Below are 15,627 nucleotides of genomic sequence, written 5' to 3'. Positions count from 1 at the left end.
GGGGAATCTACTTGAATTTAGCAAATTCATCGATGAATTAGGTAATCCTAGTCTTTCTCTTGTTGTTGTCTTAAAATCCAGAATGTAAGACATTCTTCAAAAGAACCACCCAAGTCAAGAGTCTCAAATCCTTCGAAACACATGATAATTACTTCAAAAGAACTTGCAAGCTGGAATGCACCATCATAAACTACTCTCTGTCACTGTCAGCTTTTAAATATAATGGGCGTAAAAATCGATATATTAAAACAAACAAGCCAGTCCTCTGTGAATTAGTAAATATGCATGGTTTCATTGTTCAGCTCAAAAGATACTAAGATTCCCAGATTCAATCAACTATAGTTTCTAAAGCAGATATATTTTTCAACTTCTATCTTGGCCTTATGGTTGGCATACCTCCACTAACCAAGTCACTACCTGACACATCTTCTGAAATAAAAGGAGTCTTTATAGTAGATGATGAAGGTTGTGAACTGCATACTGTTCCAGAATAATTACTTGTATCATATTCAGCTCCCTTGGTATCGTACTCAGGTAACATAGAACAGATGTATTCAAGCTCTCTAGCTACTTCTGACATTTTAGGCCGTTCATCTGGTTCATCTTTGCAACACTTTAAGGCTAAAGTCAAAAATTTCTCCGCATATTCAGAAGGATAAGACTCGATACGTTTATCAACAACCAAAGATATTCCACCAGATTGGTATGCCACATAAACCTGAAAAAAAAAAAAGATTTTAAGTCTTAGAGATAGAGAATGACTATGAAATATTAATGTAACATTATTATTTTAGAATATTAAATATTAACGTTGATGCTAGAATACTTACTATAATATATATGATAAATTGATCAACCTACAAGTTAGCTACTGATTATTGGTCTGAGATTAATTAGCTTCTAAATTCTAATTAAGCTCTTGATTATGGCATTGGTCGATTGTAATCAAGTCATAAATAAGAGATCAAGTATGCAGCCCATTAACACAATTTCTCTCAAATAACTATCTCCTTCAACAATTTAATTAAGACTCAACCTTTGTCAAATACTTACTCAGAGCTATTTAGATAAAAACCTTAGATTAATAGGATAATGGTTGAAATCTGCAGCTGCAGACATGATTTCCTACCAAACTAAAGGTATTTAGATCAGAATACAAACAGGAAGGCATAACTGCTTAGCCTCACTCATGGACTGTATGCATGCAGGTAAAGTAATATGTTGCAGTTATAGAAATAGAACTCTCCACTAAAGCTTGATCAAATCACGATTATTAACAAGAAAAATCAAACCATACGTGTCTAATAATATTTTCTCCATGAAAGATTGGAGGCCTCCCAGTCACAAGTTCCAGAAATACAACACCAAGACTATAAACATCACTCTTGTCAGTCAATTTGTAGGTTAAGAAGTACTCTGGATCAAGATAACCCTGCATGTTTAAAACAGTGAGCAAACAATATAGAAATTAAATCGATGGTGAACATATAAAATCAACCTTAAGTCCTTGACAAATATATAAAAATAATTTCCAATCAATTAGTTAGATATTTTTTCTATTTTGGTTTCAGAAGTCCAAAAGTCAAATTTATTTTTAAATTCTCCCTAGCAGTATAGTGCATATTATGAACTACTAAAAAGTAGATAACTAAATCGAAGTATACTAGTAGACTGGTGATAAGCCTAAACATGATAAAAGTCATTGGGTGCTATAAAGTTCTAATTATACATTTTCCTTACTACAATACAACAAAACTTTTCCAAGAGGAACATAAACCTTAAAATCTAGTCATAGAAACCTTATCTTCTAAGTCTTTGATTTAGTGAAATTGTTCTACAGCCATAATTAATTGGTTTTCCATCAACCAAACCAGAGAAAATTGTAAAGTGATATGAGAGGATTTTATTAGCGCTGATGGTTTGATGGATGTAGAGCTGCAAAATGCTTGTGTTGAGTATTTATTGTACTCAACCAATTAATATATATGATATAGCTTATAAAAAATGGATTATCAAACTCAGATCCAGTCCACCATTCTAAAGGTCACAAAAAAGTTAAACCAAAAAATTGAGCCTTGAACATAACCAAAAAATTGAGCCTTGAACATAACCACCAATAAAATTTCTAAACTTATCATGAATGCATGCATGCTCAATTTTAGCATAACTGCAAAGTATATCCAGTTATGAAAACCATACCGGGGTCCCCTTTACCACTGTTGATACATGACCAGGTACATTTCCTTCAATATCTGGAACTGGGGCAAGTCGTGAAAGTCCGAAATCAGCAACTTTTGCTGTGTACCTAGAGTCCAATAATATATTGCTGGCCTTCACATCTCGGTGGAATATTGGAGGATTAGCTTCTGTGTGTAGATATAAAAGACCTTTGGCTGATCCTAGAGCAATCTTCAACCTCATGGAGAAACTAAGAGGTTCTTTTGAATTAGCTGTCATAAAACATTAAGCATATAGTTGAGGCAGACACTATACGTGCATGATACTTTATGATATGATGATAATATAGTACTATTTTACATTGTCAAGTGCATCATAGACTTTTTTTCTCTCATTAAAAATAAATATCCAAGTCTCTTTGTTCTTCGAATTGGAACCAGAAAGAGCAAGAGTAAAACTTATACACGAAAACCAAAATTTGTTGTTTCATGAAACGGTCAATAGAAAAGTGCAATGGACTAATTAGTTAATAGACAAAACAGTAAATTAGAAAATAAGAGCATAAAATATACCAGAAAGGTGATTCCTTAGCGCTCCATTTGGCATATATTCATAAACCAACATCTGCAAACACAGAATCAAAAAAACAAATTTAAAGGAGAAATAGAATAAGGCTAAAATGTGTATGTGATTCTTAATAAATATCTGAATTTTATATTTGTTTTCTAATAATTTTTTTCTTTGTTTGTATTCCATGATAAAACAAATATTTTATTTTTAATCTTTGATAAATTAGTAAATTTTATATTTACTCTCGAATAAAAAAAATTATTGTTATTAATTTCCTTGAAAAAGACTAATCACAAATAAAAAAAATATGATGAAATAAACACAAAATTATCTAATCTTTCATGAACTAAAAAAATGTCAACAACCAAAAACATGATTATTATTTTATTAGAAAATCAATAAAAAAACAATTATCAGGAAATAAATATAAAATTTAAGTATTTATATGAGATTGAAAACATATTTTAACTTAGAATCAAAATATTTTGACACGATAGTAAGCAAAAAAAAATATGAATTTTGATTTACATAACTTCCCTAGTTATATAGTTCAGACAAATTTATTTCTTAACTATATGTCAAAATAACCATTGGCTCAAGATTCATAAAGAACAGACCTAGTTGCATTTACATCCTGTGAATTCCTTCTTTTATTTAAAGTTATTCCCGCCAAGCTGTTTTATGCATTTACATCCTTATTTTAATGAAATATCTTTTACAGAAATGCTAGTAAAATATTTTTTTTTTCAACACAATCTTTATTATTGGCTGAAATTTATCCAATATCACAACTTGTTGGTCCCATTTCTTATTCATATATTCTTAAATTAGTTTTAATCAATATCTACCCTATTTTAGTACAAATCATCTCCTTGTGGAATGAGTCAATCAACACGAGACAGCAAGGTAATGCGACTTGTAGAACATAAATCGTCGAAAAATGAATCACAAATCAAAGATCACTGAAAATTATAACAAAATCTTTTGAGTTTACAGTTTTGAACTTGAAAACAAAAGTTACCTGTTCACCCCCTTGATCACAGTATCCAATCAGAGACAGAAGGTTGCGATGATGTAGCCTTGATAGCAATTCTATTTCTGTAAGGAACTCCCTCTCACCTTGCAGTGAACCCTCCTGTGCACGTTTTATGGCAACAACAGTGCCATCAGGAAGATGACCTTTATAAACCTTCCCATAGCCCCCTTCTCCAATTTGAGCAGACTCGCTAAAATTATTTGAAGCCAAAGCCATTTCGTTGTAATCAAATGATCTCACACCATCAATTTTTACTGAGATCCTAGATGCTGTGAAAAATATAGAAGCCTTACTTAGAGTTCTTCGAGCTCATTCTTGAAACTAGAATTCTATGTCTGTCTTTGAGGATATCTTATCCACACTATAATTTTAATTTCCATCTTTTATTCCTAATAAAGTGTCTTTCTATAAAAAGAAAACAAAGAAGATTCAGCATGCATCATTCAATTCTTTCAGAAATCAATTTGTTATGGCAGCATTCTTGAGAATTTGACAATCCATGCCAACAGGAATAGTCTCAGAAGGTTAATGTGAAAGCATTTTGAATGATGATAAAAGAAAATTAGATTTAGAACACAATTCAGTCAAAATATAAGATTATGTTTAATGACAACTACATTTCGGATTGTGACAGAGCCAGAGCACAGAAGACATGATTTCAACGAGGAAAAAATAATAGGTTAGTTCACTCATTATAAGGTACTCACCATTACGCTGTCTGGAAAGTGCACCATAATCTCTCAAGCGTATTCTCAATATAAGAATGGAAACAATTGCAGATAATGTAATTGCACAGGCAATTGCACCTAAGACTATTCCAACCAGTGCCCCTTTGCTTATCCATGAACTTGGAGAGGGGGAAATCACTGCAACAACAATAGGAAGTATATGAGTACAACTAACCAATCTTAAAATAATATGCAAATATTATATTCCATATATGGATATCTCTAGCAGCTTATTCACTTACTAGTCATAGTGATATTAATCCATTTTTAAATTGGCTTTCTTTAGAGTTGATTTTAACATAAAAGCAACATATAGCATATAATCCAGAACAGACATTGAACCTCAATCTTATAAAAAAAATCAAAATATGCATGAATTTGAAGAGCAATCAGACAGATGTCAACCCATCCTGAATATCCTAAATAGATAAATGTTGACAAAATGGACCTCAACGGAGCTTCAGAGTAGTCACGTATCAAATTGCAATAGAAGCAAAGGAAAAACTTAGTAACAATTTTTATTTGTCAAGCACAAATTATACTTGAGAAAGCTGACTTATTTTAAAGAATCTGGAGACCCACTAGCTCAATGTGCAGAAAACATTATACAAACAATTCACTTAGAGGGTTTCATAATTGCTGGTCCACCACCTGAATGAGATTCAACTTCAGTTTTATTGTTAAGTGTCCAAGTTCCTCTAAACACTCTAGCATATCATAATTTTCAGTAACTTACCATCCCTGTAAGGACCCACAATGAAGTCCAGAAGTTCATAAGGCCCAAACAAGTCACTGCTCAAAATGCCCCAGTCTCTGAACAAGTTTCTGATCCGGATAACCTCACTTGTACTGAAAAAACAATAACTTTTATTGTTGATACATTCAGGAAAAAGCTTTAAGTTCATTCTCAACCGAGGCCCTTCTTCCCATGCAAAACTTTTAATGAATAGCTGATTAATATCTACATTAAGACCATCTGTCAAGAAGCTCTCAAATGTTCTCTCGTATGTACGGAAATCTGAAAATCCGGGACTTTTCAACCGATAATGAACAACCAATGGAGCAACACAGAAACACTCTACAGTGTATTCATAAGGAGAGGGGCATTCTTGACTGGGACAGTTAACACTGTAGTTTCCATTCAAGCCATTGTCAATTTCTGGTCCACAGAACTGAACTAAGGTGTTATTATTTGTGCATACAGGATTTCCCTCAAGCCTGAAAAACATTAATGTGACAAGTTATCTAAGAAAGATGGAATTCGTATGCAACTAGCTTTGACCTTTATCATAAGGGCTTGTATTATTATTTTAAACATGCATGACAAGGAGAAAAAAAATGGAACTCTCTACTGCATTGACTTTACTACATCTGGAAAATAAGTTTAGAAGCATACAAGAGTGTGACGTTTGGAGGAAGATTTGTAGTGCCTGATATGATTGTTAGCTGATTATTTTGCATGTCCCTGCAAGATCACCAACACATGCTGAGCAAATCAAAATAATAAAAATAAGTAGAATCTACGCATAACAAAACACATCTAAGAATAAAGGACGCCTCAGAGAATATACAAACATCTGCATGTTCAGACACACACTGTCAGATAATACAGATGAAAAATAAAGGAAACATATACATTCCCCCAAATGCAAATTAATCTAGTAAGAAAATTTGTGTGACTATCATTTCAAGTCTTACAAGATAAGTCGTTCAGTTCCATTTAAGCTCCTGTCCTGCCAGATGGTAGAAGGAACGTATCCACTCAATGAATTGTTTGCAAATGACCTGTCATAAGAAAAGATGTGTCTTAAAAATATTGTTGATTTTATAGCATATTTTATAAAACTAGAACTTAAAAAATTGAAAATAATATGTATTGATTAAGAAATACAACAAAATATGTTTTGTAAGAAAGGTAAGCTGATACATACATGATGTTATTTGGTTTACACTTATACATTGCAGTTTGATATAGAAGAGGAAATGGTGAAAGCAAAGGCAACTTACAATTTCTGAAGACGTGGAAGACCAGAAAAGCTGGATGGAATTGTTCCAGTAAGCTTGTTGTTTGATAAGTCACTGCACAAATCCCAACAGGTAAAACAATAAGATAACATAGAATCCATGTTATCATATTTTGGAGATTTTCTCCAACCACTTAACCTAAGAGGAAAATATCCACAGTTGAAAACCAAATAGCTGATTGCAAGACCAATAGATTTGTATATTATTTAAGCAATAGAGGTTCTTACATGGTTGTGATATTGTCGGAAAGCTTATTAGTAGGAATTGATTCATTCAACTGATTGAAACTGAGGTCACTGGAATAAAAACAAACAGAAATCAGTAGAGCCTGTTACAGACAGTCTTGACCTATCTTTAAAACATGTAATGGCTAGCTCGTGATTTTTATCAGGTGCAGCAAACTCTGTTAATGTAAAATCGAAAAAAACCAACGCATAAACTGAGTTCAAAGAAAATGAGATAACTGAACTTACAGATAAGCAAGGTGTGGTATCCTGCTGAAATCAGGAATTGGTCCTTGCAAGTTGCAGTTCCTAAGGCTCCTAATAAAACCAGGTAACCAATAACGACATGTAGACTATCAAACTTACAGTCTGATCATTTCTCCTCACAGAACTAAATTGCTTGTTTGAGACAAGAAATTTTATTAAGCAGAATAAAGTGGAAAATATGAGGAGTGACAATGAGGTATCCTTCAAACGATGAAAAAAAAAGAGAGGAAATAATAAAACTTCTCTAAAACAATTTGGACATCAGGCAAATGCATCTGTAACAGTGCATGTTGCCAATGGCTATATGATCATCAAATGTTATGACTTGTGAAATACTCATTTGAACAGAGCAAGCAGAACGTGTTATACTAATTGAATGGAACAAATATGGTGTGTACGGCATTCTTTTATGTTTTACAAAGTGGTGAACTGTTTAAATATCATTTCTGAGAAGCAATATTTATAATTGTACTTAAATGTTTTGACCTTTATTTTTAATCTCCTTGCAATTTTTTTCTCCAATTGAAAGATCTATATACAAGAACGGCATGTAGACTGGTATTTCACACCATACACTAAAATGAAGGCTCAAACACCTAAGCTCCACTACTTGTAATTGGCATCGCACATCCAAACATGGAATCACAAAATGCACTTACAATTTTGACAATTTTGAGATGTTGCCATAAGATTCTGGAATGCTATTTCCACCAAAGTCATTGTTATCAAGTTGACTGCAAGAACAACAAGATCAGAAAAATACTTTAAAAATCTATTTATCAAGAAGGGAATACTTACTGAATACTATTGTAGACACAAAAACATTAAAAAAATAAACAAAGGATCTAAAAGCTTTATGATGATAAAAATAGTAACTTTCCAGTATTATGACACCTCAGGAAAATTAAAGCATCCACTTAGTTTTTAAATTTCAACTTTTTAGAATTTCACTTGCAAAATAATGATTTGGAATGCAAACAATAAATGGCATCAATTCCCGTAGTGGGAAAGGCTTTTGTTTTTGTTCTAGTCTGCCAACCCATAGCTTTACAGATCTCAATTAAATTCCATTTAATTACGTTACTTCAGCTCTATGATTTAGACTTGTATAAATCTATAATTTCCTTTTTCTTCTTGGATCCGAAGGAGATCTAAAACCTGTTGCGGGGAGGCTTTAGGGGGAGAGCAAGCCAAAGTGATGCAAGGTGATCTATGCACAAACTACTCACATATTGAGAGTTTGGAATAGAGTTCAGCAGGGAAATGACCAATGGATTAACGATTTAAAGATGGAAGGGGTGCATCATAACATAAATTTTCCATTTCTAAATAGTACATTTGTTAAAAATTTTCATGGAAAAGCATATCTGAATAACAAATTAAAAAGAAAGTAAATGAATTCTTTTGGTACCTTATAGTTGAAATAAAAATATTTTCAATTTATTATAGAGTCTAACTGGAAAGGTAATTTAGCCACCTAACTAAGAATTAAAAAAAAAACAGAGAGAGAGAAAAGAAAGGAAAAAGAAAAACTAAAAACCAACACATATTTTAATATGTAAAAATAGATGTTCTCATGTCAGTTTTTCACATGATAAGGCAAGTGAACGAAAAACGCTGAATAGGGCTCCATAATTTTTTTATAGGGCCCCAATGGAAGTGGAGTCCTATTAAGGTTCTTTGTGTTTACCACTCTCTTCAAACCCTACCATGTAAAATTCACTTGAGAGGATCATTCTGGTGAAGATCATACGAGTTATAAGAAAGAATGAATTAGCTAATAGAGATTAAAATTTAAAACCGAGGGGAAGAGAAGTGAAATGTCCTGAACCTACATAAAGAATATGTGCTCTATTCATCCAAACTAAATGAGGTTAAAGACATACATACAAGCATATTTAATACAGTTTAATAAACCATACAGTATCCTTAAGCTTGGCATCTCAGAGAACTCAGGGGGGAGATATCCTGTAAAGTTATTGTTGTCAAGAAGACTGCATATCCAAATATACATCTTGTCAACAAGATATAAACATGACAGTGATGGATTAAATAAAACACAGAAGAATATGTCAATGACTGCAATCATATCGTCACTAACTAACTTACAGATGAACAAGGCTTCCTAGTTGAAAAAGCTCAGGTAGGATTTGCCCACTAAGTGAATTGTTGTTCATGTGACTGCTCCATATATTAAAGGAAAGTCAAAGATAGTGAAATAGAAGAATTAAAGTAAAATAGCAAGACTGGCAATTTTTTAAACATTAGTAGTCATCATAGAGAACCTTACATGTGTTCTGTTCTGTTCAGGTTTGCAAATGATAAAGGTATGGATCCTGTAATATTGTTCTCATCAATTTGTATTCTGTTCAGGACTGAAAGTTGGCCAAGCTCTTCTGGCAGATCACCTGTTAGTTTATTTCCATTCAGGAGTCTGCAAAAACTTTACTTGATAAGAAGGAAAGCAGAAAAATGTAGCTCTTGTTAAAATGCCAGCCACTTTTTTATGCATCAATTTTAATTCATTTTTCAATCCTATAGAGACAAGTATTTAACTTCAACTTCCTTAGAAAACATTATTCTGATTGCAATAACGAGTTTGCTGATGTACCAATATGTATAAAATGACTTGGAATATATCAAACCAAGATGAACAAACTACTAAATTATTCAATCATACGGTGCCCAGCATACTGGCCTAGATGGACGATTCAACTTACAAGAGTCTCAAAGTTTTGATATTGCCAATCTCCTTTGGTATACTCCCACTTATGTTATTCCACATAAAGTCCCTTTCAAGAATGCAAATTAAAAGCATAATTAGAGGAAGAAAGTAATAGCAAGCGGCTGCAGGATGGAAATATTCAAATGAATCAAATCTACTATATTCTTGACCAAAAGTAGAATCTAGCAATTGCAAAACTGAAAAGTGTTAATTTGTAACAGGTTTGCATTAGAAATATCAATGCAGCTACAGCCATACAATATTTCCAGATAAGATAAGCGGCCAATCTCTGGTACCAAAGTTCCAGACAAGTTCAATTTCATTAGGTGCCTACAGACGAAAATAAAAGGTTGTCAAACAAGTGTGTCAAAACTCAAAAAAAAGTAGTATAGCAGAGAAGTTTTCCAAAGTGATGTGTAAAAAATAAGCAATACTTGGCATTGGATTATTATGCAATGCATTAAGTAGTATTGATTATAAAAGTAAAAGATAATTGATGAAAAAGGTAGATAGCAAGTTATATAGAGATTACGCTTCAACTTCAAGATATTTGAATTTGTCAATAAATTTGGGCTCACAACAGCCATTGTCAATCTATTTTAACTTTATCAGACCAAAGGGAGAAAAATAAATAAAATTTGGAACAAGAAAATGGAAGCTTATATATGTTAAAATGACTATATATTACAAAAAGAAATGTTAAGTGAAAGATTAAAGTCATACAATTGTCTAACATGTAGATAGTCATCGACTAATGTTGTATTGGAGCACGTAATCCCTTTCCATTCAGATTGAGATGCACATGGGTCTCCATGATCCCAGCTGCTCAAACTCCCATTAATATCAATCAAGCTTCTCTTTATGGCTCTCAATGCATCAACTCCATGTAATTGCAAATGAAATAATCACCATCAACAGAACCAACTAAAACAACATTACACACATTACAAGCATATTATTTTGACAAAAGGGAATCAATTGCTTATACCAATTTCTACTAGTGACAATTGGCAATTGAAGTTAAATATTGATAATTGTTATGGATACGTAATTTGAATTAAATCACATAACAGTTATATAATTTTTTTCTCTTTTAACGCTTCTTTTGAGTTAAAAAGTTATGAATAGTTTCTTCTAAGTTTTTATTCAATGGATGTTAAAGTTAGTAAATCTACGGTGTTTTGATTCTATTTTTTGTAGAAACTCAGAGGTCTAAAAGATGTTAAAAAACTGGAGCAACACACTTAATGCAACAACAACCGCTCAGTCTGAGGATCTAATCTAAAGGTTAGCGGTAACGTGCATGTCCGCTAAGCGAGCATCTGGCAGCTTAGCACGCATTTGGCGGCATAACACGCATCTAACACTTATTTTTAAAATAAATTAAAAAGGATTATATTTAAAAATAAATAGAGTTTTAGGAAAATAATGAGATTTTTGTAATTAAAAAAATAAGGAGAAATAATTTTATTAATTAAAATAATGGTTTTAAGGTAAATAAAATAAACATATGTTCTTAGAAAATAAAAAAGATGTTTTATTTATTCATTTGATGGAGAGTAAAATAAAGTTCTTTTTATAAAATTAAAAAAAATAAAGTAAATAAGTCATTTTTTACATTTACAATATATTTCTACACTCTCTCTTCCTCTCAAATTCATTTTCTCTTCTCCATCTCCCAAAATTCCTTTTTTTCTCATATACACTCAAATTTGTCCCAGTAAAATTATGATCTTGTACTCGTCAACCATTGGATCATCGTTAAATTTGAACACCAGGTTCGAAACTCATTTTCACACATCCCAACCGTTGGAATATGCAAAATAATATATGTGGTGAGAGAAACGTCCCTCGCATGGAGCTTTTTTTTCCAGTATACACCCAAACTTATCTCAATAAAATTATAATCTTGGGATCGTTAACCATAGGATCATCGTGAAATTTAAACACCAGGTTAGAAACTCATTTTTTCACATTCCCACCGTTAGGATTCGGGAAGTAATATCTATAGTGAGGCAAATATCTCTTGGAAACCCTAGCAGAAAATAGAGCTTGCAATCATTCTCCTTCTCTCTAACACGTGAGCCCGCTTAGAGGTAAGTGATGAACATGTGTAGGGATCCTTAGAGAATTAAATTGGGGTTTATTTTGAAATTTTTATTGTATTGTAAGTCTTCCTTTATGATTATAATTATGAAATTATTGTATTTGACGAATCAATTGATGTCCTAATACAAATTGGTTGATAAATTGAGTGTTCTTAGTGTTTTCGTGTTTTTGACCTATGATTTTAACTCATTTGATTTTGATATAATTATGTGAAATTGTTTGAGGGATTTTACTCCCCATGTTATGAGAAACATTTTTGTATAATTTATTTGTATTTTGAACAAGATTTATTATATTAGCGTAATAAATTGTTATATTATGATCATAAAATTGTGATTAAAATTATGTGTAATTAATAAATTGAATATGTGATGAATTGTGAGACGTTAAATTATGGACATGGGATGTGATTGTGAACAAGTATGTGATTAATACGTAATGTGATAATATTTATGTTGTGAGTTGTGAATTATACAATAACCCGACTGGTGTTTACCTTGAGAAAAGTGTTTATGTTAAAAGTGTTAAAAGGAAAGTGTCAGGTTCCAAGTTAGGAACTTGAAGTGTTAAATTGTAGCACAGTGTGTTAAACGTGTTTGAAAGCAAGTGTGAGATTGTGGGTATTGTATAATTCACAAGCACCATCTGCATGCAAAAGTTATTTCAGGGGTTGGACCTAAATTAGGAATGTCAGGTCCTGACGGATTCTTTGGAGTCTAGGCCTTGGAGGTAAAGACACTCAGTTTGAGTGCTCATTTAAGTATATGTTGATCTCATATGGTTGGAGTATTCTCGCAAAATAGAATGACACTGACTAATCACCTTATGATTTTACTTAGTGAGAGTGACTTGATATACCCATTGAGTGGTTCTAATGTGGTTTTTCACTAACATGATACCACATTACATATAGGTCTGAGTCTTAGTATAATTATTGCATAACGTCTGTGAATTGTTTGTTATAAAATTTGTAAGTGTTGTTACGTCTTGTCTTGAGTGTGTGATTCATGTGTAATGTGATTGGTGATTGAAAAATAAACTTTAAATGATAAAGTGGTGAAGTGACGTCGATTGTATTAAGTTGAGTTATGCTATAAATATTTCTATAATTTATTTTACTCATACCTTTGTTTATTTGTATTTTATTTATAAATGTGATAACTCACTTCCTATGTGTTGTTTGTGTTTGGATCCTATGATGATCTCAAACCTTGTGTTCGTGAGAGCAAATGACTAGGTGAATGACTTTAAAGAACCTCATGCTAGGACACAATGCTTTGATAGGATATGACATTGGGTATGGGTTTCTGTTTTAATCGCATAATGTTCCAAACATGTATTTTACTTTATTCTATTTCACTACTTAACTTGAGTTCTTTTTTAAACTTGGATGACCTTGTTTTGAGTCGGAGATATTTTTAATAAGTTTTATTTGGTAACAGTTAAGCGAATGTGACCCTTTTACCCACATGAATTTGTTTAAGTGATTTGAATAAAATTTCATATTTCTATATTTTTTTCTTAATTATATATATGTCAATGTAGAGGGTGTCACAGCACATCTAGCGGCTCGGCACGTATCTAACAATTTAGTGCGGTCACTTAATTCAGTTGAATTTTACATATGCACTCAACATGCACATGCAGACTTAGTGCACAACCATAGTCAAAAAACATGATTGTGCGGCATCTTGAAGATAAAAAAAAGGGAGCCATGCACAAAAAGGGGGGATTCGAACACAAATGAGCTAGGGCACAAGACAAAGAGAGGAAACTCACTCACTTAGGCGCCATTTCCTCCATTTTCATTCATCCCTTTTATTTCTTTTTTGTATCTGTAAGCCTATCATTCATGAGAGGCTAAACCATCCATTGTTGGGAGCTCAACAATCAAATACTCTTAATGTAATGATTCTTACTATCTATTTAGTATTATTTTGATATTATTGTTTCTTTTCTGAGTTTATTGTCATGTTTATGGCCTGATCCTCCATGCACATGTAATGTTATAGGGTTTATGCATTGGGAAGTATTTACATCCTAAGAACTTGAAAATAGCATCTAGGTAATTCATGTCTAGGGATAGAATCATATTATTTAACCTTATTTATGCATCTTTATTCTTAAAGCAAATTATTTGATGTGGCTCTTAAGGGATTAAGAGTGAAATTAGATAATTTGGACTCTTTCACATAAGGGATCATAATTAATTAGAGTAGGTTAATAGGTGAAGGTAATAATTGGAATAATGTTAGATGGTGAAAAATCTTTAATATTGCATCAAGAGTAATTTTGATAAACCAAGCATCCAATGCATCACGAAACTCTACCATCGACACTCAAGTGTTTGTTTTTTCTGTCTCTGTCTCTTGCATGTTCTCTACTCTTTATCTTTATTTATGTTAAACTTTATATCTCCACATCATTACTAGAAAATTATTAAATTTAGTTAATTATTCGCTTAAAATTTGAAATACACAAACTCTGACCTGTGGACCTGAAACTCGAACTATCATTTTAATTACTATTTAAACAAATTATATTGGTCAATTTGCCAAGAAGTTAACAAACATCAATTGCTTAGTACGAACAAACAATATATTATTAGACTAAAACATCCTTATTACAATTGGCGGTTGAAGTTAAACATCTATTAGTGCAGTTATTTCTTGAATGTATTATTGGAAAAAAGTAAATAATATTTCCTTGATATTCTGAAGTGACAAAATTTTCTGTCAAAAAAAGTTACAAATAATTTGAGACAGATAAATATTCCAAAAGTGACAAATAAAAATGAAATGGACGAAGTAATATCTTAATCTTATAAGACATAAATACAATATTTCCATATTTTGCTAATAGCTTTATTGACAATACTTTGCATGATTATATACATAGAAACAAATGAACTGATTGATAAATTCCATTTGGTAATATATGTTATGACTCCTATGAGATCTAACAGAAAGTACTCCCCAATAGAATAGCTACTACTTCCACAATCATAAAAGAAGGGCGTGCAAAGCATGGAATACCAACAAAAAAAGGGGTGGAAAAGAAATAAACCTTCAGTGGGCTCAGTGATCTGACCAGCAGTTAATAGTAAATAGCAGCAGAACCACAAGAACAGAACAACTTCACATCCACAACCCTTTGAAAGATACAACATCCTAGGAACCTGGAATTCACCAAACTTCTTGAATGTCTCTCCTGAACTGAGTAGGGTGGTTGTACTTTTAACCCTGGCAACAACAAAACCAGTTAGAAACATTCATACATTGCTGTACACTCAAAAACCACCCTATATACGATTATAAATCCAAAAACACAGATAGCTATTAAACTGAAGTAGAATACCCTTTTCAGAAACAACTACGTGAATGCATATCCAAGTGCAAAAATTCCCAGAAAGTTATCAAACTATTAGAGAATGGCCTTGTTACTAAAAGTTTTAGGACAAGAAAAAGAACCCCACTTGCCTGAAGAAAACAACTGATCAACCTATCCCAAAATGCATAAAGACCTGCATATATAACTTGCAAGCAAATATTGTAGGAGACAAGTACCACGTGGATTGAAAGATCAGCATTGAAAACTTGGTATGTATAGGAAATGTGATGACAGAGGCTATCACTTTCATCACGGTGGCTAATTCTCAACGTATACGTGAATGAGTAAATATAAACATTAAAAAAATTAAAAAATAACAATAAAAATATTATTATTTTATTAGAAACTTAATAAAAAATATTAAAAAATAAACAC

General features: G+C 32.1%; 1 protein-coding gene across 2 annotated transcripts; it reads right to left on the bottom strand.

The window, feature by feature from the left end:
* Positions 1–243: 243 nt before the first annotated feature.
* On the bottom strand, positions 244–15,396 carry LOC114385003 (probable LRR receptor-like serine/threonine-protein kinase At1g06840). 2 transcript variants are annotated; one of them, XM_028344913.1, is made up of 21 exons: positions 15,220–15,396; positions 14,929–15,104; positions 10,477–10,633; positions 10,012–10,083; positions 9,749–9,820; positions 9,319–9,462; positions 9,138–9,209; positions 8,951–9,022; positions 7,688–7,762; positions 7,011–7,079; positions 6,765–6,833; positions 6,520–6,591; positions 6,211–6,297; positions 5,909–5,977; positions 5,249–5,730; positions 4,492–4,650; positions 3,770–4,053; positions 2,751–2,802; positions 2,200–2,450; positions 1,298–1,432; positions 244–718 (listed from the first exon to the last, which is right to left on the bottom strand). In XM_028344913.1, the coding sequence occupies exons 2-21, from the start codon at positions 15,029–15,031 to the stop codon at positions 371–373; spliced, it is 2,844 nt and encodes a 947-aa protein (XP_028200714.1). In that variant the 5' UTR covers positions 15,032–15,104; positions 15,220–15,396; the 3' UTR covers positions 244–370. The 2 variants fall into 2 exon arrangements, with proteins under 2 accessions (XP_028200714.1, XP_028200715.1); XM_028344914.1 differs by lacking the exon at positions 15,220–15,396 and having other exon boundaries at positions 10,477–10,677; positions 14,929–15,041.
* Between the last annotated feature and the right edge of the window lie 231 nt (positions 15,397–15,627).

Source organism: Glycine soja, chromosome 14 (genome assembly GCF_004193775.1).
Source record: "Glycine soja cultivar W05 chromosome 14, ASM419377v2, whole genome shotgun sequence".
NCBI classification, from domain to species: domain Eukaryota; kingdom Viridiplantae; phylum Streptophyta; class Magnoliopsida; order Fabales; family Fabaceae; genus Glycine; species Glycine soja.
The sequence above is the reverse complement of the archived record's forward strand: the minus strand, read 5'-3'. Positions and strand labels throughout refer to the sequence as shown.